We start from the raw sequence: 23,155 nt of genomic DNA, 5'->3' as shown, positions 1-23,155 counted from the left end.
TGTATACTTTGACAGCTTTTCTGCTGCTCAGTTTTTATCAGTTCCTTATCAAATAAATTAAAAGAGGCTAAAGCCCAATAAATGTGCCACAGATAATAACCTAATATAAGATAAACCTTGCCTATACCATTTCAATTAGGCAGCACTAGGCAACACCACGAACGACCTGTCATTAAGTTTTTGCGTTTGTACTGTAGCCTACAACTTTTATGACGTGACGTGTCTTGGGCATTACCATCATGTCAACATAGTTGTAACGTTATGCGCAATGTTCATCTAGGCTATGGATTTAAGTGGTTTAATTTTAAAAAGGGCAGCGAAAGTGGGATAAAGTGCAACTGCTTCCCCAAAACAATCCCTCCATAACTGTGGATTTAATCGTTTGATATGTGGATAACTTTCAGTGGACTAAACACATAAAAGGTAAGATTTTGTTATCACAAAGCTAGCTGGTTCGTTAAAATTTAATATGGCTAAGCACATTTACAGCCAACTTTGTACTTGCAACAGTGAAACTTGAGTTTGTTGTTAACACTGTTGGTAACGTAAACGTTTCTTCAGTTAGGAGCAGGACTGTTTTTTTTATTTTTATTTTGCATTCATTTTCATTGGCAAAAGCTGGCCTAATATGCATGAGAGAACCTAGATTTGAGAGAGCTGCAGCTGTTAGCATCAGCACGGTCAGATTAACACAGCAGGGCACACTAGCCCAGTGATGGCTAGCCCAGTGATGAAGGATCGTGTAAAATCCCCATCCCCAGAAAGTTTCAAACCAAGCTTGCACTGATGATGCATGATCACTGATCAAATTGCTATTTTCTGACACGATGCACACCATTCCCAGGTGCTCACCTGTCTGAATCTCAAGCTATTTAGCCTAGCATCTTAATGCTGTTCACAGCACGGTGAATGACAAACGATGACAAAATGCTGTTCATGTTTATGAGTTCATAGCCTGGTTATTTATCGAAGGACTTACATGCCACGTTTTATATTTTATTATGATCACTCGCATTACCATGGGGTTACTTAATAGATAGGCCTAATGCTACGGTTAACTTAGAATGCCCACCATTACACTGGAGATGTTAAAAAACGTTTAAACTTTTTTATTCTCCCGCGACGATAGGCTAGGCTTGGCTAGGTAATTCGCTCATTAGGTCAGATCAGTGACTACCAGAGGAAACGCGGGGTAGAAAACTCAAACAAGTAATGTTAGACTAGCTGTGTCAGTTTCTCGTTGCAACGAGCTTCACAGGAGCTCCATGCGCTTTTGTAGGCTACACGCAGTCTCAAAAACACTGTTCACTTTTCGAGTCACTGTACGAGGTCATTTATTTTATATAGCGATAATTTAGATACACTTATGGTGTGGGTGCAATTGCGTTTTCTAAAGAATCTCCCGTCTTGATTTTGTACAGAACTTAATATTAAGTGACACGTAAAAGGGCGGAAAAAAAGGTCACCTTATATAGCAGGCTAAGATATAAGGTCTGGAATTTAATTTAATATTATTATAATGGTAGGATAACTACATAGTTTACACAATAATTGCACTGTGTTATAAATATTGTATATCAATGCATTTATTGACTGTCAATTACCCAAAATCGTGGCTCTGTCTATTGAACAGTAGCCTATTTAATGCATTCTAATCCATTGTCCATCACTTCCGGGAACTAGTTGAGGTTTACACAAACCACGTGACCAACGGAATTTTGAACACCCATTGTCGCAACTCTCTATCTATAAGGCTCTGGCCTGAACACCTGCCATACGATTCTAATTGCTTAACGGCCGTATTATGATGTCATAATCGGCAATGTTAAGTCTATTGGGATTTTTAAAAAGTTTTTCTTTAATAGTTTAAAAAGTATAAAAGTTGAAAAGTTGAAAAGACAAAGCAGCTTGGTCCGTTTGAAGACCTACGTTACAAAGTTTGAATGAAGTTTCTAAGTTAAACTGTTCAAGAGAAATTGCGTACGGAAAAAGTGGTAAGCGGAATAATAATAAGAAGTTGTTGTTGATGTTGTTGCCTTGGAAGAACAGTACAGTGCATTTTCATGCACTGTAAAAATATTAAAAAAATCTTTGTATATTCCCACAAGGTGTTTAGGTGCTCTGAAAATGAGAACCAAAATCATTTTTTAGACTTTTAAGGTCTGCTGTTCAGACCCTGAAGGAATTTGTTTTCTGTTCATTGTTTTTTGTGAGAGGGTTTCTACTTATCTCAGTAAGGAAAATAAATCAAGAGCCTATGTTGAGTACAAATATGTCTTCTGAAGGCTTAAACAGAGCCCAGCCAAAAACTCCAATACAATTTGTATCAACATAGAGGGACAGCTATGACCATGCAGGATTATCCAGACCAAACGTGACTATTTTGCTACATACTATTCCTATTTATGTACCAGCATGCAAAATTTGAGCCTCCTACATGGTTTAGTTCTTGCGCTGTGGGCTTGTGAACTTTGACAAAAAAAAGAGTCTGAACAAAATCGACACCCCCCTCCCCCTGTAAAACTGGCTGTATGTTGGAAAGTATTGATCTTACATAAGAGTAATTTTACAGTGTGTCTCCTGGGTAACATAGGTACACCTGGTAATTTTTTCAGAATTTTTTGAGACCTAAGTGCGTGGGCCCTGGTTGAATTGACGTGGAATGACCCTAAACCTTCCATCATTGCTACATGTATGATAAATCATTCATACACTTGATGCAACATAATCAGAGGTTAGTTGGCCATTGATCATGACTCCTAAGCAGAGATGTAAAAGTCTGGTCACGTATTGTCCTACCATGTATTGTTTCTACCTGTGCCCTTAACACAGGTGATTTCACTAATTAGCTCATCTACCTGGCTCAGAAGTTGTGCCAATTAGAATTAGCTAGTGAATGGTAGGAGTAAATATGTGGCAGAACTTTTACTTTCTGAAGTCTGGCTTTTACGTCTCTGCTCCTAACTTCTCACTACTTTGGTAGGAGCAAGAGATAAGAAGTCAATGTTGATGTTAATATCACTGTATAGTTGATTTGGCTGGGAGGACCAGCAGTTCGGTCTTTAAGCGGTTTAGCTGAAGGTATTGTGCTTTCATCCATGAAGATTATGTCTGAGAGATATTCAGAGATTTTTGCAGAGACTGAGGAGTCATATACATAGCATAGTTAGGTGGTGTAAATAGCAAGGAGCAAGCCCTAGCACCGAGCCCTGGGGCACTTCTGTGATGAGGTAGTGAGATGTGGATGGCTGTCCTAGCCAGGACATGTTGAACAAGCGCCCTGTGAGGTCGGATTCTCTCCTGGGGGCAGTTCAGCGAAAAGAGGAGGTGTGTTCCGGCGCAAACGTTCCCTGGTGCTATTTTGCAGATTCAGAAAACAATTCCGCCACAGACCACTAAAAACCTATTCTAAAGTCAGTGGCGCATTATTCAGATGTTATTTTAAGGGTGCATGCATGGCCACAGGGGCACCTGCAGGAATGAATGAATGCTATGCACACCCATCTACAGACATCCCTGTGCACGCACTGAAACATTCAAAGCATTATAATATTTGTCCGTTTCCCGGTTTCGTTTGTGCGTTGGTCACCTAAAAAGTAGCCATATACCACATCCACATGCAATATCTTTACAACAACGCCTAATAAAGACCTATTCATTTGGACAACTTTATACAGCCCTATAAAGGCTAAAGTTACCTTTAGTTTTGTCCCAATTTACGGTTGTGTATGGTTTTAAACATCGTGTTAGCTTTCACATCAGCCTATACTGTAATCATTATTCCAGCTGTAACGCTAATGTTTTGACAAGCACCACAATTTTGCCTACCTTGCCCATCTGAAATAACTCCTAGCTTTGCTGCCTCCATCCTTTGCTCTCTCCATCCTTTCGTTGTTTTTTTTTTAAACGTTTTATATCCATGATGGCCTTGAAGTCTTGAGTTAGTGAATTAGCTTAAATAGTGTGCTGATAACCAGCAACCATAGATAGTCAAAGAAAGTAGCAAGTAGCCTACAATTTCTGTAATTGCTGCGTTGTTATTCTCTCTCCTGCTCAAGCAGCAGTTCCCATTTCTGCAAATCATACATAATCACAAGGAAAAATATGAGGGATCATTGTGGTGTCCATGAAGATGTGGGAAAATTAGCATAAATCTAGCGTACACGACATTTCCATGAATCATGGATGTGCTGATGACATAAATGAGGAAATGTTAGAGGACTTAAGGAGACGTGATGTTGAACTGCATATGCCGATGCCATTTAACCCAAATGCCAAAGCAGCAGCGCGGGAGAGGAGAGCTCATCTGACAGAAGAACATTGCAAAAATATCACCATGCATTCATAGTGATTCAGTTAGAGTGAGCCCAAAACATCGGAAAGTATGTCTTTGTGACATTTCTGTATTTACATTTTGTCAAAAAGAAAAATCAATAGCAAACTGTTCCTAACTGAACAGTCCTTGCTGTGAACCGCTCCTGCCTGCACCTGACAAATCCGCCATTATAATAGCAATCCACCATGGAGCAAGCGCACCTGTTGTTAAAGGGAATGTGAGATGATGCTCTGATTGGTTTATTGCACGATACGCCCAAACCACACCCGCACGCAACAGCGGCCAAAATCTGCTCACAAACAGGCATGAAAACTCCTCACCTTTCGCGAAATTCGCCGTTTTGAAACCAAAATGGGGGACTTATGTGGTTTGTGCAGATCCAATGAGAAAATATTTGGGGGGGAGGGGTATGGGGTTACAACTGAGTTTACAAATCACGCGCGAATGCGTCTTGATGTCATAGCCCTATTAAAATCTTGTCTAATCCAGCAACGAATATGTGAATGCAGTCCCTATGCATTTATTAAACAGTGCTAATTGTTGCTGCATACGCAACGCGAACAGAACGCTTGCGCCGGAATAGCCTCCCCGTCTGTGTGACTGCAGATAGATGCATCTGAAATGTCAGCTGGAATGTGAGCCCGGCGAGGAGAGATGCTTATTAATGTCAGAGGTGGGCTAGTTGAAACTTTCAAGTTCTGTCAGAAAAAGATGTTGAGATTAGTGTAGCAACGTAGCATAGGCTGTTTTCTTCTAATGTTGTTAAAGTTAGTGATATTAGACAGAAATATAGACATAACAAGTTCATTTGATGAAGAATATGTGCAGTTTGAGCCATCTAGATCGACAAAAGGTAATGCAAAGAGGCATACTTTATCAATATAGCAAAGGCTAATACCTAAATAGTTGAATTAAATGCTCCTAAACTGGTGCGTTTTTGTCGAGTTCAGAGACAAAAGCAGTGTTTGACATGAATAGAGCCCTTAGTGGTTAACTGTAGGGATGTCCCGATCCGATATTTGGATCGGATCGGCCGCCGATATTAGCAAAAAATGTGGGATCGGCCTGCACGGGAAAATCCCGATCCGGACTCCCGATCCAGTTTGTTTTCAAAACTCCGGTCCGTGTTTTCCAGCGCACCGATGTAGGTAATCCATTCCAGTATTTTTTCAGCTTTTCCCCCCAAATCCGGTCCGCGTTTTTCAGCACACCTAGCGACCTGTCCAGCATCCCACTTGTCTGTGCATGTCCCACTAAGAATTTAAAGTTATCGAGCAAATATTTCATGTCACAGTTGAATTAATATAGCCTAATGTTAACCCTCTTACTATTAAGGCTCTTATGCATGTTGCTGCTGACAGCTTTGCCTGTCTAACGAATGTTATCTCCGCGATTTAAGATTGTTTTTGTAATGTATAGGCACAGCACGCACTTTACTGTCCCTATTTTTACAATCGGCTAGCCTAACAAACGCATTTCATTTCAAAAAGCAACCTGGTCAATCGCTAACAACTAAGTGCACCTAGGCCTACAACTCTACACATCCAAAAGGGTAGAAGCTTCCAGTAGGCTATCATAACTTTTTTTACCGTTTAGTCTGTGCATCGGCGCAGCCTACGACGATATGAATTAGTGACAGCTGTTGTCGCGGTAAACTTAAGCTCCTGTCACTAAATAGTGTAGATAGGCCTACGTGCTATGTTGCTTGCTTTTCTGTAATAAATGCAGCCTGTAGCCTAGGTTACTTCAGCAAACCCAGACCAGTTGTGGCATCAGTTTCGCTTTTAAAACGCAACAGTGAGAGGCTTTTTAGCGCAGTCTCACTTATCATTGATGAGCACAGGAGCAGGCTGACACCTGAGCATGTTGAAATGATCACCTTTGTGAATAGAAGAAGAATCTCCCCATCATGCTCAGACTGCAGCCAGGGCAAACAGTAGAAATTGAAGGGAGTATGGAGATGGAGCAGTAAAGTGTGGAGGAGATAGCAATACTGTAGAAGGCGTGACAGTTATTTGGGTTGTTATAGCCAATTCAGTGTGTGTGTGGTAATTTGACTATTTTCTACTCAGGTTTTGTGTGTGTTGCTTTTATATATCATTTTATATTGTTTACAATATTGTTTACACTGATGGCTTTTTTAAGCCTTGGTTTACACTCTTGAGCAGAGCACTGATGCCAATTCAGTTTGTGTGGTTAATTGACTATTTATTTTCTACTCAGCTTTTCTGTGTGTTTTGCTTTTTTTATACAGTTTACAATATTGTTTTTAAGCCTTGGTTTACACTCTTGTTGTTCAAGAGCAGAGCACTGATTCCAATTCAGTTTGTGTGGTTAATTGACTATTTATTATTTTGTGTTTATTTAACCCTGTTAAGAATAAACAGGTCAGCTTCTCATTACCAACCACTGTGGATTATTCAAACTAATCTAATTAAGTTGGCTAGTTGTTCTTAAGAGTAAAACCCTTTTCAACATGAGTATAACAACAAAATAAGTAAATATCTTTAATCTTTAATACATGCTTGGATCGGCCGGTATCGGTATCGGCCGATGCTAAAAGCTACTATATCGGTATCGGATCGGAAGTGCAAAAAGCTGGATTGGGACATCCCTAGTTAACTGTATTGAAGGCAGTTGATGAGTCAAGCAGGATGACGACCAAGCTGTCGCTAGAGTGGTAGGCAGAATGGTAGGCAAGGCACTGCAGAGTGATAGGCAAGCCTAACTACAACCGTCGCGTTTAGCATAGCAACAACGATCTTTACCTAAGCAAAACCATTGTAACTATCTCTGCATTATCTGTTTTAATGCTATATCATAGTTTACATCATGTGTTTTGCATTTTCATGCACTGGTAATTCCTTGGAATTGCATTTCTAGTCACCAGTTATTCATTATACTACACTTGTGTGCCCACACTCCACTGACATCTACATTATTTTTTGAACAATAATAGTATGAGTAGGCTATTATGGTGGGAGTAGCCTATTAGTATTATATGCATATGTTCATTTGAATAAATACACTATTTAACATCAATATCAAGATAACTTGTTTCTTTTGACTAAAAAATCATTTGATTTATGTGTTATATGGTAAAATATGTAACTGTATTAGTTGTTAGTTTCTGTTTTCTATCCCTTTCCACCTAATAAAATCCACGTTTGTCTGTCATGAAAAATGGCCACCCTGGCCCCCAGGGGCCACACTGCAAAAACTGCTTATCTAACAAAATCTATCCAAGTGTTATTAATCTTATATCAAGATAAAAAAAAACTAGTTGGTATTGTTTTCAGTATAAAGAGACTTACCTAGCGCTTTCTTGTGAAATCATTTGACTTAATTTAAAAAAAAATGACTTATTTTAAGACATCTCATCTTGAAAACAAGCAAATTTGTCTGCCAGTGCATTAAGCAAATTTGTCCTAAAAACAAGCAAATTTGTCTGCCAGTGCGTTGAGCAAATTTATCTTGATAAGACTCCTTAAAATACGTTAAAGTCTTCTTAAATTAAGTTAAAATTATCTTTTGAGAGGGCGCTAGGTAAGTCTTTTCATACTAAAAACAATAACTTTAATCTTAATATAAGATCAATAACACTTGGTTAGAATTCATTTTTTGCAGTGCAAATCTGAGGTGCTATATCTGATCAGACCCCCTTTGTGAGTTTCTCTACCAAATGTGATGCTTTTATCATAAAGTGATCAATTGTTATGAACATTTGAGCTTCATTAAGGTATATGAATAGTCACAGAGGTCAAGCACCCTATTTACCTATTTATTCTTCAACATGGTAAAATAATGTAATAGTAGTGTAGTGTATTGACCTTGGTAATTCAGGAAATTGGTTTATAAAACAGGCACAGAAAATGACGATATTTACAGTTACAACCTTTTCGAACTCTCAAAGGGATATTACATTCCAGGTAATATTCTTAAGTGTACAAAAAGATATACAATGGTTATTACACTGTTAAAAATATGCTGTGATGCTGAGTCACAGCATCACACTTTTCTCAAACTCCTATTTGCTTTCAGAAGGCTGATAGGTTGCAGAGAAATGCTCAAAAACTCCAGAGACATTCAGTGAATGTAGGCTACACTGTGCATGCAGTTAGCTTGCAAGGTTTAAGCAAGTTTTGGAAATGAAAGAAAATGACAGATGTTTCAAATTACCGCAACAATATCTATTGACCTAGTGATATTTGTGCTTAGTTTGTGCATAGGCTAAGCACAGGCATTTTGGGTTTGTGCAACTTTTAGATACTAATTTGCATTTTTTACTTGACATAATTATTTGACTTTATATTTGTTGCAGCTGAGTGGATACTCTTCAGTGTTATCCACTTTTCACCTGTCTAATTTCAACCCCACTTCTCACCAAGACACACTGTTTTTTGATATAGTTTCTGCTCCTGCAAGTTTTCTTTTCAAGTGTGTGTTTGTGCATATGTATGGATATTATGTGTGTTTGCACATGTGTGTTTGTGGGTACGCAAACCATCAGGAGGAGAGGGGAAGATTGGCAAGGTGGTGGACATCCGTGGGTGGGACACAGAGTCTGGTCGTAGCGTAGCCAGTGTCACTTGGTCCAATGGTACCACCAATGTGTACCGGATGGGCCACAAGGGCAAAGTGGACCTAAAGTACGTCTCTGATGTTCAGGGTGGATTCTACTACAAAGAGCACCTTCCAAATCTAGGTAATATGGAAAAATATTTGTTCATATGGTGAATTTTAATTACTTATTACCTGAGTTCTCGTCAGCCCACAGTTTGTTTTTGCTCCTGTGCTTGGACTTTGTGCGTCTCCAGGTGAACATGCAGAATTGCAAAGGCAGGAGAGTACAGATGGGCATGTCTTCCAGCAAGGAGACAAAGTCAAATGTCTCCTGGAAGTGGACATCCTTAAACAAATGCAGGAAGGACATGGAGGGTGGAACCCCAAAATGGCAGAGGTACTTACACCTAACTTCTAGTTTAAGAATAAATATTTCTAGCAAGTTGGCACGTTTGGTGAGACTGAAAAAGTCACCTTTGAACAGAGCCCTCAAAGAGTCTTGGTGGTGACTTTTTTGAGTCTTTGTGAGCTCCTTTTGCGTTCCCACACAAGGACAGACATGTAAATAGAAAATAGGAGAGGTTCAAGTACCACTCCCTGAGGTATATTTGTGGAGATATGGGGAGATTTTGACATATGTCTCTGCCAAGACACACTGAATGGACATTCACTTATGTATGATTAAAAAAAAAATGCTTTCCCTTTCCGTAATTTCCCAACTGTTAGCTGCTGTTTATACATTGATTTCGCAAAATTTCTTCAGCTACAAGGTAAATACATGGGGGCAGTTAATATGGTATTACTATGGTTTTGTTTTTTTAACTTGCATAAAACACTGTCCTTTGGTTTATACAGAATGCGGCTAATACACAGGAAATTGTTGTAAATTTGAGTGTAGACTTTTGATTTGATTTGATTTATTTAATTGTATCAAGAATGCCTTACACATGCAAAGACATCAGATACAATCGAAGATGAAAAAACACAATAAAGTCCAGGACTTATTTCCAGTGTGGTCGTCAACACATAACACCAGGACAAGACAAGACACTCACAGAGTGTGTGATAATCAATAACATATCATAAACACATTTTTCTTAAATAAATAAAAATGAAAAATGTTCTATTCAGCTACCCTCGCTAGTAACCAGGCCTTGATTCTCTTTTTAAACGAGTTCAGGTTGGAAATGACTTTAATTTGCTGGTCTAACTTGTTCCACTGAACTGCACCTATATAGGCAAAGGTTCCTTTCCCTAACAATGTCTTAAATTTATAAGGACACAAATCTGATATGCTGCCACAATTGCAAATATTGTGTGTGTCCTTTTCCTTAGTAATAAGACACTACCAAACATTTTTTTATGGATCATGGTCAGCCTTGACATAACAGGACAAGACTCAACAGGGAGCCAGTTGAGCTCAGATTGTGACCAACCTACAGTATATGAGACCTATGGCCAAAATTCAGAATGACCCTTATTAATTTATTCTGTGCTGTTTGCAGCCTCCCTTTTAGTCGGTTTTGTTAGGCCTTCAAACCAGGAAGTACATGCAAATTCAAAATGATTTAAAATTAAGGAGTTAGCTAAAATGATCATTGTTGACCTATCTAAAAATTTTGAGTTTCTGGCTAAAAACTTTGTGAGGCCGGTGACTTTACTCAGAACCTTGTTGGCCATATTCCTGCCATCCAAGTTGTTTTCTAGGATGCAACCCAGGTATTTTACTGATGCTTTTGCCCTGAGCCTTGTTAAGTCAGAACTGAGACTTCATATTCAATTTCAATTTCAATTTCAATCCTCCACTGCCTATACAAGGCAAAACCTGTTTTGGAACAGATCATTATGATGGAAGATTAAGGAGATTCTTGAAAGTAGTCAATATTCCTACTGTCTGAGGTACTGATGACCTTTTTTTGGTAGAATGTCTTTTGGTAGCTGTGACTGAAGAAGAATAAGGGGACAATGCAGACTGATAGTAGTCATAGGGTTCTCTGGATTTACGACATTTTAATAGTTGTGTGAACTAATGATGTTTGAGTCATCACTAGGAGTTTATTCATTTAAAGGGGGAATCCAAACCATGTTAGGGTCTAGTTTTGGATGATAACAAGTGTACAACAAATGTCGCGATGTAAATGTTACAAACATTTCCCAATCGATAGTTGCCAGACTCTTGCCAGAGTCTGGATATTTCCAGGCTAGCACTGCATTAAAATCAGACCTGTTTCTGTAAGGAAAATCATTGTATGGGCTCTGGTAAACCTCTAATAACCATCTCTTATAACCATCTATGTATGAGCACAGTTCGATACTCAATTCACGAATGCTAGTCAAACTTTACGATGCAAAAGGAGAAAATGTATTTAGAGGTGATATAGAAATACCACCGTCTTATCTGGGCCTGAGCCGGTTTAAAATTAACTGAGGTAAAGTGGAAAAAGGTTCTGTGGTGAGATCAGCAAACATTTGTCATTCTTTTTGGAAATCATGGACTCCTCTGGGCTAAAGTAGAGAGGGCCTATAGTGCTCGGCCAAAACCCAGCATCTATGACAGTGTGGAGGTGCATTAATGCCTACAGCCTGGGCATCCAGGGTACATCTGGCAAGGCACAATCAATTCTGAATGATGTATACAGGTTTTGAGCAACATATGCAACGTCACGAAAACATGTGTGCGCAACTTAGAGGCAGAAAGCACCATAGAACAGCATAGAGCAGTGCTCTCCATGAAAAGAATAAAATTAGTTTTTGTGCTAAAAACTTCACCAATTCGAAATCACGATGGTTAGAGAATGTTCAATATGTTCAATATCCCTAACAGAATCCATGTCTTCGCCAAAAATGACAAAATACGATGTTATATAATGCAAATGAACGGCAAACTCTGAAATATAGCCTGAAATTAAATGTTATTATCATTGAGACAACAGGGGTATACAAAAAATTCTGATTGTAGCTTACAGCAGCCGACTATTTAGGTTAAGTTTATAACATTGTGGACGGCCACCAAGCGTCTTCTGCCCTCCGGCTGCGCGCGCATCTAGTTTTGTTGGGAAACGGGAAACCTGTGTATACTGCCATCCAGGCAATGTATTTTAGGGGAAGACCTTGAATATTTCAGGAAAACAATGCAAAACAGTATTTCTCCATAAAGGAAGAGTTGTTGAGCAACTGAAATCCTATATCGGGCAGGAATGGGACAATATTTCATTCTCATATCTCAAGCAACTGTTCTCCTCAGTTCCTAAACATTTATAGAATATTGTTAAATGAAGAGGTGAAGCAGCACAGTGGTAAACATGCCCCCGTCCCAACTTTTTTTTGAAACATGTTGCCAGCATCAAATGCAAATATATATATATTTTGGGTCTCTTATTGCCAAGCCAATTTGATGAACGGCATATTATATAATTAATGCATCAAGACTAGTTGCACTAATGGCCTATGCAGATTACACAATTTTTTTGTGTTCCATGATGGTCTTTTACGATTGACAAGATTGTGTAGCCTATCTATTGTAGCCTTCTCGTCGCGTGTTGTCATAGTGTCAGTGTCAACACGGAAGTCTTAAGAGATTCCCCAAAAATTCTGACATGCTAAACTTTTGGTTGTGGAGTCGTGGAGCGTCGCAACCAATAAATCACGGGTCGTAAGATGCTTCAGTTTCTGAACTTCTGAAGTTGACTTGAAGGAGAGTTTGTAGTCTATGATTTTTAAAAGTTTCATGGATTTCATCAAGAAACAGTGTCACTTTTAAGGAAGTTAAGTACTGAGAACTTTCTTGTTTGTGCACTGACCCACCGGTGCTAGTGTGTAGCATGATGTTGCTTGGTATTAAATTAGCTGAATATGTGTCATCCATGTTGGAGCACACTGCAAAAACTGCTTATCTAACAAAATCTAACCAAGTGTTATTCATTTTATATCAACATAAAAAAAAACTAGTTGGTATTGTTTTCAGTATAAAGAGACTTACCTCAGATTTTTTAATCTTAATATAAGATCAATAACACTTGGTTAGAATTCATTTTTTGCAGTGCACCCAATGTAACAATTAGTGCTGTCAGTTAAACGCGTTATTAACGGCGTTAACGCTAACCCATTTTAACGGCGTCAATTTTTTTATCACGAGATTAACGTTCTTTTTGGCCTAGCAAACTTTGGAATTTTTTCACATGCTGTTGCAACAACTAGTAACGTTAGAAAAACTACAACACCACACCGGATCTAGCTAGACAGGAAACAAAACAATAGGCATGTGCACACACTTGTTAGGGCTTGTAAGCCGGCCAAAGAGTAGTAGGCTAACGCATCGCGTGCTGCCAAAGGTGTTTTATTTTACACCGTCACTTGTTCTGTTATCAACAATCCTCTTTCGCTGCTACTATTTTGACCCTTTTGACCCTTTGATGCACCGTTTCTTGTCCTCAAACTGCCACAGACACTTCCTAGCAAATATTCTAAGAACTTTGCTTCCTACTGTAGTAGGCTTCTGCCTAGTCTTCCTCCTGTAGTCATAATAAACACCAATGCAGTTCTGAACTCCCGGTCGGCTGAATGGTGGTTTAAATCCGTTTAAATCGCGGTGCACTCTGCTTTTGACATTCAATTACATTAGATTCCATTCTTCTCAATACAACTCCGCACACCAGTATCTTATTTTGCCGCCGTGTAAATCCCGATTCAGTTCTATTTGGTCGGCGCCGATCCATAAAATCCATTGTTTATCCAGTGTTAAAAACTTTGGCGCTGATGTGTGTGGCAAGTGACAGTGCACCATAGACTGTAGTCTATAAAATAGCAGTGCACTCATGCCAGTGCTGGTGTCGGCTTAGTCAACATGGAATTAAAATATCACTGAAGCACTTCAAGTTTAAGCTTTAATCTAGCCTATAAGATAAACATTGTTTACACTCACACTGTTATACATGAACTGAACATGGGAATATGGACTAGGCTATTTCTGTTTGTTATATGCACTTCATTGAAAAGTGCTTTAGGCCTAGGCCTAAGCTACATTTTGCACACTTGTGCATATTTCTCAATATGAAAAGTTCCTTATTTTCAACTGAACACAAAGATAATGGCATGCACTTCTGCTGTAGCATTTATTTCAGTTTGTATCAGCTATATTTCTGAATAATAAATTGTGTTGCCTCAGGTCTGCTGCACATCTTTTGAAATTTGATTTGAAATAATCAAATAGACCTATGTCTTAAAGTTAAGTTAATAAAGTAACTTGCTTGGTTTTCATTGAATCCCAATCAAGATACACTCGTAATAATTGCTTTATATTGTTAATATGGACTTCAGAATTCATTCTTCAGTTCAGAAATAATATAATTTTAATCATGGAATAAAATATGATTAATTGCGATTAACTTTAGAAATTCAGCGATTAATCACGATTATTTAGTAACAATATAATTTAATATAAACATAAACAAAATCCATTATTTCTTTTATATTATGAACTTGAACTTTAACACATTTATTTATTGCTGTTAAATATGTCTGTAAGAGATATACCTGTGTTTGGATTTACAGTACATTAGCAGAATCGGAACCATCCACAGGATCACAGAAAGGGGTGATGTCCGTGTACAGTATACCAATAATATTCGCTGGACATATCACCCTGGGGCTCTTACCAAGGTGAGACCTCAGCTATGGCTGAGTCCTTTGTTTTTTTAACAATTCATTACTAATAGTTAGTTAACTGTTGTTATCCTTTAATAACATTAACTAACTGTTAACATGTAGCTTGTAAGTGTTAATAAGCAGCGTGTTAATGCCTGTTAATGGTGTATAAGACAAAGAAATGGATAACTAATACGCTTATAAGACCTTTCTTACCTATTTGTAGTACATTTTGCAGCCCCCCAATCTAAAGCGAGGACCATGTAGCCTATAGTTCCACAAGCCCAACCTTCTATCTCTATATATCTACTGTATCTATCTATCTAACTCAGTTAAACTGTGAGAAATGCACCTTCAAAATTGCTGCAGCAAGCAGGCATCGAACCCCGGTCTCCTGCGTCAAAGAGTGATCTGCTACTTACTGAGCTACATTCCTATCTGTAGTATTGGTGAAATTGTTCATTTTGATTCTATATTCCGATAATGTTCTATATTATACCAGTTATGGATAAATGTTTTGTTTTTTATTCAGTCATTCGAACATTATTGTGGTAAGTGTTGCTTTCACCAAGGTAAAGTTTGTTTCACTTTGCCAATGAGTTCAACTAATAGACACATGCAAATGCGTGTAGGCTATACACTGCTAGGTTTTAGTAAAGCATGGTTTAGTGGAATAACTGTTTCATACTGTCAAATGCATTCTCAATTAAATGGAGTAACGTAGTTAGATCTGCTGCAATGGAGATACTATGTATACATAGTATGTTACATCGATGTAACAAGCTGTTGACATTGTAAACGTTCTCTAATAAGAGTTTAAAGCAGTTTGCAGTAGCCTAAAGTTAACCACAACGTTGTCTATCACTGGAACAAAATAGCGAGCGGCCTGTGATAACCTAATTAAATGCTCGGCAGGCTGGATTAAAGTGTGTGGCTGGCCGGATGTATGATAAACTAATGCTTAGCGGGCCGGATTAAAGTGCGTGGAGGGCTGCAGTTTAAAGGGAATGACATTCTCATTGGTGACTGATTTAAGAAATCTAGGAACGCCTTGTTGCACCATCCGCCCGACGTTTGATAACGAAAACACTCCCAACGTGGACTGGACATCCTACTAAATTAATATATGTATTATAATTAATAAGCTTTTGGCTAGTGGCCGTGTGTTTTTGACCACGATAATAGGGTTCATAGTGCGTTGTGGACATGATCAATTTTTACGGACTTTTCCTAGACGATTGATCTGATTCATGTCAAAGTTGGTACATATGATGCCAAGATGTTGTTGATTTTAAATTGTGAAGCTTTTTTTGATATGATGTAATTTGACAAAATGGCGAAACTAGGAATTTTAATACCCTGCCACATAAACAATAAATGTGTCATAAATTCACCATGCATTGCTTGAAATGTTTTAAATGTCATAGGCTATTGAATACCATGGTAATGATGATATTCATATGCCTGTGAGGGACCGAGGCGACCACCCCACGTTTAGGGAGGTGCGCCACTGGATTAGGTGGTGTTGAGGGTAGGCAGGAGACAGCAGTTCCATACAAAAATATAATTTATTTTGTCCATAAGCAAACGGGCAGATCCAGGACCACTATTGGGGTCCAAAACATGAAATACAGGGTTCTTCAGTCAACAAACATGTACCATGCCATTAAACTAGGCACCCGGAACCTACTCTTTGAGGCTCCCTGTCCAAACAAGGCGACCTTGTAACTTTGGACCTCACACTCAAACCTATACACTATACCATTAACCCAATCACAGTTAAAATTAACAGCTTGTTCCCAAAACAGTAGACAGGTGAAAAGGAGAGCGCTCCTTTTCCACATGCCCATAATGCATATTTGGCATAGCGCCACCAACTGGAATGGCAATTACATTGATGTCACATGATCAATTTTAACATACTCCTACTATCCTACACTTTGTCAGATTCATGTGAAATTTGGCAAACATGATGCCAAGATGTTGCTGATGTTAAATTGTGAGGGGATTTTTGATATGTTGTAATGTTGAAATAGCGAAATAATGAATAATGAATGAATAAATGTGTCATAAAGTCACAGTGCATTGAATGAATGGTCTGACATTTCTCAGGTTAATAGATATGGGGCGTGCCACGACAAAATGAGTCCAGTGTCCCGAAAACAAAAAAATGGGTTTATTGGATATTCATAATCCGCAGACCTTAGGGTTCAGGGTTTAAAAACAAGAGGTCATTTGTTCAATTTTGTTTATCCAACCCAGAGATACTGGCCAAAATGTGAAAGCTATCCTCATCTCAGCAAAAAAACAAGTTTTGAGAAAATCAGCTTCAAAGTTTGTGAAGTGTAAATGATCTTTGGCTACGGATTTCTTTGGAGAACGGACAACAGAGATTGACAGCGACAGCCAGGGTAGGAATTTCACGACGGCCGTTGCCCCTTGCGTTGGCCGTGATTCCCCTTTTGAAAATCAGAGGTTTACAGGCCACGGTGGCCTTGGTGCCCCCTTCTTTCAATATTCTGCTTTGTGTCCGACTAATAGCGATTTTTATTTAGCCTATGGCCTATCAAAATAATCTTAGCATTCACAGCGCACATTAATCTAGTCTTTTACGCAGTGGAGAAAGTGACAGCGCACCAAAGAAAATATGTCCAAATTCACACATTCTTCTCAGTTGAACTACTCGCGAAGTAGCCTACTCATCACACAGACACAAGTCACAAGTCACATCACATGAAAGAGCTTTTTCTCAGCTTTTAAACGATGTTAGCCGCTAATTGCTGTGATAAACGGTTCGCAAGAAAAGTAAATAATATAATTCAATTTAATCATAAATTCTAAGTTCTGCGCCCATCTCCCTACCCATTCATCTCGGTGGAATACTTCACAAACCCTTTGTTCAACACATGACAAACCATATATCAGAATAAACAGCAGACCTTAGGTGTACAAAGGTGTAAAGCAGTTCCCTGTACAGTTAGCTGTTCCAGAGTAATCCAGTTTTGAATTTGCAGCAAATTTCGACGTGCATGGATGTCTCCAAATTTGGGCTTTAAGTTTTACAATGTGTTAAAATTGTTCTACATGATTTCATAACGGACCAAAAACAAAATAAATGTTACAAAAAACGCCTAGATATCGGTAAATATTAAAATCAGAGGACAGCTGACTAAGAGTTTGTGAAAATAGCCTTAATGATCACAAAATGCTAAGCATGCATCTAGGCTATTTGAGATTCTTAAAGATGAGCTGTGCTTAAATTGTTCAATACATGATTTCATAACAGGCCAAATATATAATAAATGTTAAATATAGCCTGTAATCTGTAAATATCTGATGATCAGATAATTTACAGTTCTATGTAATATGTCATGTTTCATGTTTTTGTAATGTTTCATACAGTGATGCAGGTCTACTGCTGTGAATAGGCTAAATACAACTTTGATCATTTTTATAGCCTACTACTGTATAGTTAACTTTGGCCTTGGTGCCCTGACATGTGGCCTTTGTGCCCCCCACCAAATATGCCCAACTGAAGGCCAAGTTGCCTTGCCCCTAAAATGGTGAAATTCCAAGCCTGGTGACAGCAACAGCAAAGAAAACAAGCAATCAGATGGGACGTGTTCAGATGCTGATGAAGATATAGGCCTACCCGTCATTTCAACTGAACCAGCTGCCAACATTCAGAATCTCTATTGTTTAATCCGAAAAGATCAGAACTACACAGTGCAGCTTCTAAATGCTCCATTCGCGCAGGTGGTAAAACTCGTGAGGCATTCGTAGCCTATAACTTGAGGTAGCCTATAATGTTCGATCATGTTTTTGTTTTTAAATAGGCTGCCAACTCCAAAACAAATTGAATCGGATCAATCAGTTGCAATCTCAGCGAGGAATCTGGTCAGCAACAACTGTTTAGGTGGCTGTTTCTTCTGCTAAATCTCTTAGCTAAATTAGAAAATTTCTTCAGAATAATTACGAGTTAGTAGCCTATTTATGATGACTTCTTAAAGAGGTCAAAAGCCAAAACACGAAGTTATTAGACCAAAGAAAACGGAAACTTTCCTGTTCTCACGTAGCCTACAGCAAGCGTCTGAACGAGGAAGAAAAACAGCAACTTTTTGGTTACACTTTACTTGACAGTATCGACATAAGAGTGACATGACACTGTCATGAACATGTCATAAACAAGTCATAAACGTTTATGACATAATGCTTCTGTTATTAAGTGACATTCGGTTTTTGTCCTAACAAGTTAGGGTTGAAATATTCACAGGAATCCCTAGAAATTGAACATTCAAGCGTAACTTTCGGCGAAATGCATCCAATGGTGTTTTTGTGAATGTACCCGAGTCAAACTTTCGTTTAAAAGCATAATTACATCTGAAGCGCCACTTTTAAGCTTGTCCGTGTTGTCGTTTTCAGGTCAAATGGCCTTTTGAATGGGAATCGTAGGGGCACTACTATTTTGATACATGATCGCGTCAAAATCACTATTTTTAAAACACTAAGAAGGCTTGACACAACATGAAACTTTGATCGAAGTATCATCAGTGTCTCTACACATTAACTCGAGCATTGAGAAAATTGTTTGTGTACACATAGTTTACTAAAAAGAAAGGTTTTGGACAACTCACTCCTTGACTGGCAAGATGGCGGCAAGCAGAAAAACCAAGTGAGTTGTTCAAAACCTTTCTTTTAGTAAACTCTGATACTCAAAATAGGGGGGGGGGGAGTGTAAAGATATAACTAAATATTAGTTAATATAAATCTGATGATCCACATGCTCAAACTGCAAACCTAGTCTAGCGCCACCAGCTGACCAAACAGAAAGTGTGCCAGACATTCACAACACCTTGGTTAATTGGTTGGAAACTTTCAAAAATATTGGATATTATTATTATGATGATATTCACATGCCTAATTAATGTGTGTGGTATAGCGCCACCAACTAGCAATAGGATTTTTAATATTTATTTTGGATATTGATATCAGATTCATTAGATTAATTCAGTTTAGGTGCATGTCAACTGTTATCTGCATTGCACTGCATATCACAAAATGTATGTACAGTGGACAGTGCTTCGACTTGGCCAGCTTCCCTCGCAGTCCGCGCGCGGTATCACGCGACTTTAATTTGTATTTTTCCAGTGACGCTGCAACAACCCAAACAACCGGCAGATGTCTCAAGTGAGCAGGGTGTCTCGTAAAAAGAAATGGAGCCTGGAAAACCCTACACAGACTTCACTACAGACTTTAGCAGACTGGTTTAGAAATAATTTAATAGCCAGAAATATGCCTGCCCTGCCCTAATAAAGAAATATTTGGTTAACTGCGAGTGAATCCCGTTTGCAGCCGTAGAAGAAACGCAGGACAAATTAAACATTCTAAACAATAAATTACATTGACTTGCCATATCCTGACTCAGAAAAAAAACATCTTCTTGCTTTTTGCCGCAAACTCAGCAATGAAATCATAGGCCAGCTTGCAGGTAGCCTACGTCTTTTTCATTTCATAGAAGGGCGGATGGATGCAACCGCGAGGACGGCAATGAGTTGTTAACAGACATGAACCAAGACATATAGCCCAGCAGCAATCTATATAAAATAACACATACTTGAAGTACCATTCATGATATGTTGAAGTCGTGGGAAGTTTACATAATTTAAGCTGTAGGATGTTTCATTCGTCCCCCTTAAATAACTCGTGTACGGTTTTGTTCAGAGCTATACATGCAACTGCTTTCGACAAAGGACAGATGTACAGCGGGAAAAAAAAAAAAGTATTGAACACGTCAACATTTTTTTCAGTAAGTATACTTCCAATGAGGCTATTTGCATGACTTTTTCACCAGACATTAGTATTAACTCCATAATCCACCCATATAAAAAATCCAAACATTAAAGTCCGTAGGTAGAGTTATGTGTAATAAAGTGGAATGACACAGGAAAAAAGTATTGAACACGGCTGCTGAAATTTCTTAAATACTTTGGGGGAAATCCTTTATTCGTAATGACAGCTTCAAGGCATTTCCTGTATGATGAAACTAATCAGTTACAGTATTCTGGTGTGATTTTGGCCCATTCTTTTAAACTGATAGTCCTTTAATATTAAATATATTCCAGGGGTTTTTCTTGTGAATCCTGATCTTTAGTCAACTTCCAAAACTGTTCAATTGGATTGAAGTCAGGGATTGAAGTTGATTTCCTTTCTCTGAAACCAATTGAGAGTTTTCTTTGCTGAATGGTTTGGATCATTGTCCTGCTGGAAGGTCTAGCCATGTCTCATCCTCATTGTCCTGGTGGATGGCAAGATTCTCCCAGAACAAAATGACTCCATTCATCATTCCTTCAACTGTATGAAGTCTGCCAGTACCATAAGATGATAAACAGCCCACACCATGATGCCACCACCTCCAAACCTCACTGGTGGTAGGGTATTTTTAGGGTGATGCACAGTGCCATTTCTCCTCCAAATATGGTGTGTAGTATGACATCCGAAAAAGTTCAATTTTGCTCTCGCCTGACCAGCATACATTCTCTCAGTATTTCATAGGATTGTCCAAATGTTGTGTAGCAAACTTTCAACGAGCTTTGACATGTTTTTCTTCAGCAATAGAGTCATGCGGGATGAGGGGGCATAGAGGCCATGGCGGTGGAGTACATTACCTATGATTTTCTCTAACAATTGTACCAAGTCTTTCTGGAGCTTTCTCTGAGTGGTCCTTGGCTCTTGGGCTACTCTTCTGACTATCCTTCTGACTTCCTGGTCAGAAATCTTGCAAAGAGATCCTGTGCAAGGCCAGTGGATGATGCAGTAATGTTCCTTCCACTTGCAGATAATGGCTCCAATACTGCTTGCTGGATGCTTCTGAAGTATTGATGTGCATCTGTAACCAGTTCCATTGATATGTTTTGCAACAATAAGGTTGCAAAGGTCTTGGGAGAGCTCTTTGCTTTTACCCATCATGAAATATTTCTTGTGTGACACCTTGGTAACAAAAAACCTTTTTATAGCCCACCAGTATGTACTAACCTATATTATATCAATTTACACAGATAGGAGAGATTATTTCTCTAACTACTTATAAATTTCAGTTTGTTCTTGGCCATTCCTTGCCTTTACAGTGGGCATCGCTTTCAAATGGCCACTTCAGTCGCGCATTACGAGGCGTGAAGCTGCGTGAAGCTTTAGTACCACTTTCAGCCACTGTGCGTCGGTCTGCCACTGTACATCGCTCTGTCAGTAGCCTGACTGCCGCCCCTTCTGAAAAAGCAGGAGGCTACCAAACATAATTGTTACCGAGAGGAATCCCAGCCTACAAATTCAATAACAAAATAAATCATGCATAATTAAACATTACCTCGATTAAGTCTACTTGGGTATGGCTTAAGGCTTGAATACACGGTGGTAGCGAAAATCGAAATCTGCTATGTTATTGTCAGTGTTGGGGGCAATGCAACTACGCAAATCAAAACAGTGTCTTAATTTGCCCTACTTCTTGACTGCAATGTAGTCAATTGACTGCTTGACATGTCATTTTTATTTTTTATGTACAATAAACAAATACATCTGCTTTATGCCGCAGAATTACATTCATATTTGGCTGACTGCAGACGCGCCACTTCCCTACGATATTCCGATATTCCAAACTTAAGATAGTAGGCTAGCCTATACAAAAAGCATACTATCATAAAAATTTGTTAAAACGAATAGGTATTTGCAATTTGACAAAACACTGGTCCTCATTTTGCGAATGCGAGGACGATATGAGCCTGTTGCATTTAGTTAGATGTCCGAGTCACGCATGTTTTGAAAACCACTGGCTCGTAATCACAATAATTTAACACACGACAGTTGGATAGCCTACTTCATCATGTCCCCATGCCTAAATTTTTGTGAGTAGCATAGAGATCGTTAAAAACAATAAAGTAGCCTATGTCTCTCCGTTTGGGACATCGAAAACTTATATTTTTAATAGGGTAGACTACCGTCGGAGATGCTGATTGGCAAAGGCCTCGGGATAACACGTTATCTCCACTATCATCAGTCATGCCCCTTGATCAAAGTGGGGAATTAAATAAAAGTTTGAGAACCACTGGCTTAACAAGTTACCTGCAGTCCAGAGCAATATTCTGATGATCGGCGATGATATCGGCAAATGTTTGTTTTCCAAAGTAAGAATTTCACTTGACCATGCACCTTCGACAATGAATAGCTCATTACACTTGTTACTGTTAAACATAGGCCTAACTGGTATCATTACAAACATTATTCTGTGTCCTAAAACTGGCATATTTTATGGCATTGTGTCATGTAAATTCGTTGCAAAATCTAAAGAAATGTGTGAGGTGGTCAGCGGGGGACAATTGAGACACACATTGGATTGTGTTATTACTTGAACATTCCACACATATCCACAGCTGTGGTAGGCCTATCAGGGGCAGGAGGATTAGTACTGTTAGCGCAGGCTTTATATAAAATTCTTCAACAGAAGGCCTCGAATGCAGGCTTGCCCTGTGGTTTGCGCAGCCTACAGTAAATAACAGACCCGCCACAATGTGCGGTATGATGCTTTTTTACGAGCAAGATGTTTTTGGTGCCCTACGCACACTG

General features: G+C 38.8%; 1 protein-coding gene across 5 annotated transcripts in view; it reads left to right on the top strand.

Moving 5' to 3' along the window:
- The window catches only part of mib2 (MIB E3 ubiquitin protein ligase 2), a 266,147-nt gene that overhangs the window by 68,577 nt on the left and 174,415 nt on the right, over window positions 1-23,155 (top strand). For 4 of the 5 annotated variants that reach the window (XM_076276716.1, XM_076276715.1, XM_076276718.1 and 1 more), the window contains 3 exons: window positions 8,847-9,041; window positions 9,154-9,296; window positions 14,450-14,557. In XM_076276716.1, the coding sequence (XP_076132831.1) occupies window positions 8,847-9,041; window positions 9,154-9,296; window positions 14,450-14,557 (446 nt within the window). The remainder of the gene's footprint in view (window positions 1-8,846; window positions 9,042-9,153; window positions 9,297-14,449; window positions 14,558-23,155) is intronic. The other variant, XM_076276717.1, reaches the window with a different exon arrangement.

The sequence above is a fragment of the Alosa pseudoharengus genome, unplaced genomic scaffold (assembly GCF_046254945.1).
Source record: "Alosa pseudoharengus isolate Yale_2024_CS ecotype anadromous, Long Island Sound unplaced genomic scaffold, YU_APseudo_1.1 YU_APseudo_1.1_scf_9, whole genome shotgun sequence".
NCBI classification, from domain to species: Eukaryota; Metazoa; Chordata; class Actinopteri; order Clupeiformes; family Clupeidae; genus Alosa; species Alosa pseudoharengus.
Note: the sequence above shows the minus strand (reverse complement) of the source record. Positions and strands in the feature narration are given on the sequence as shown.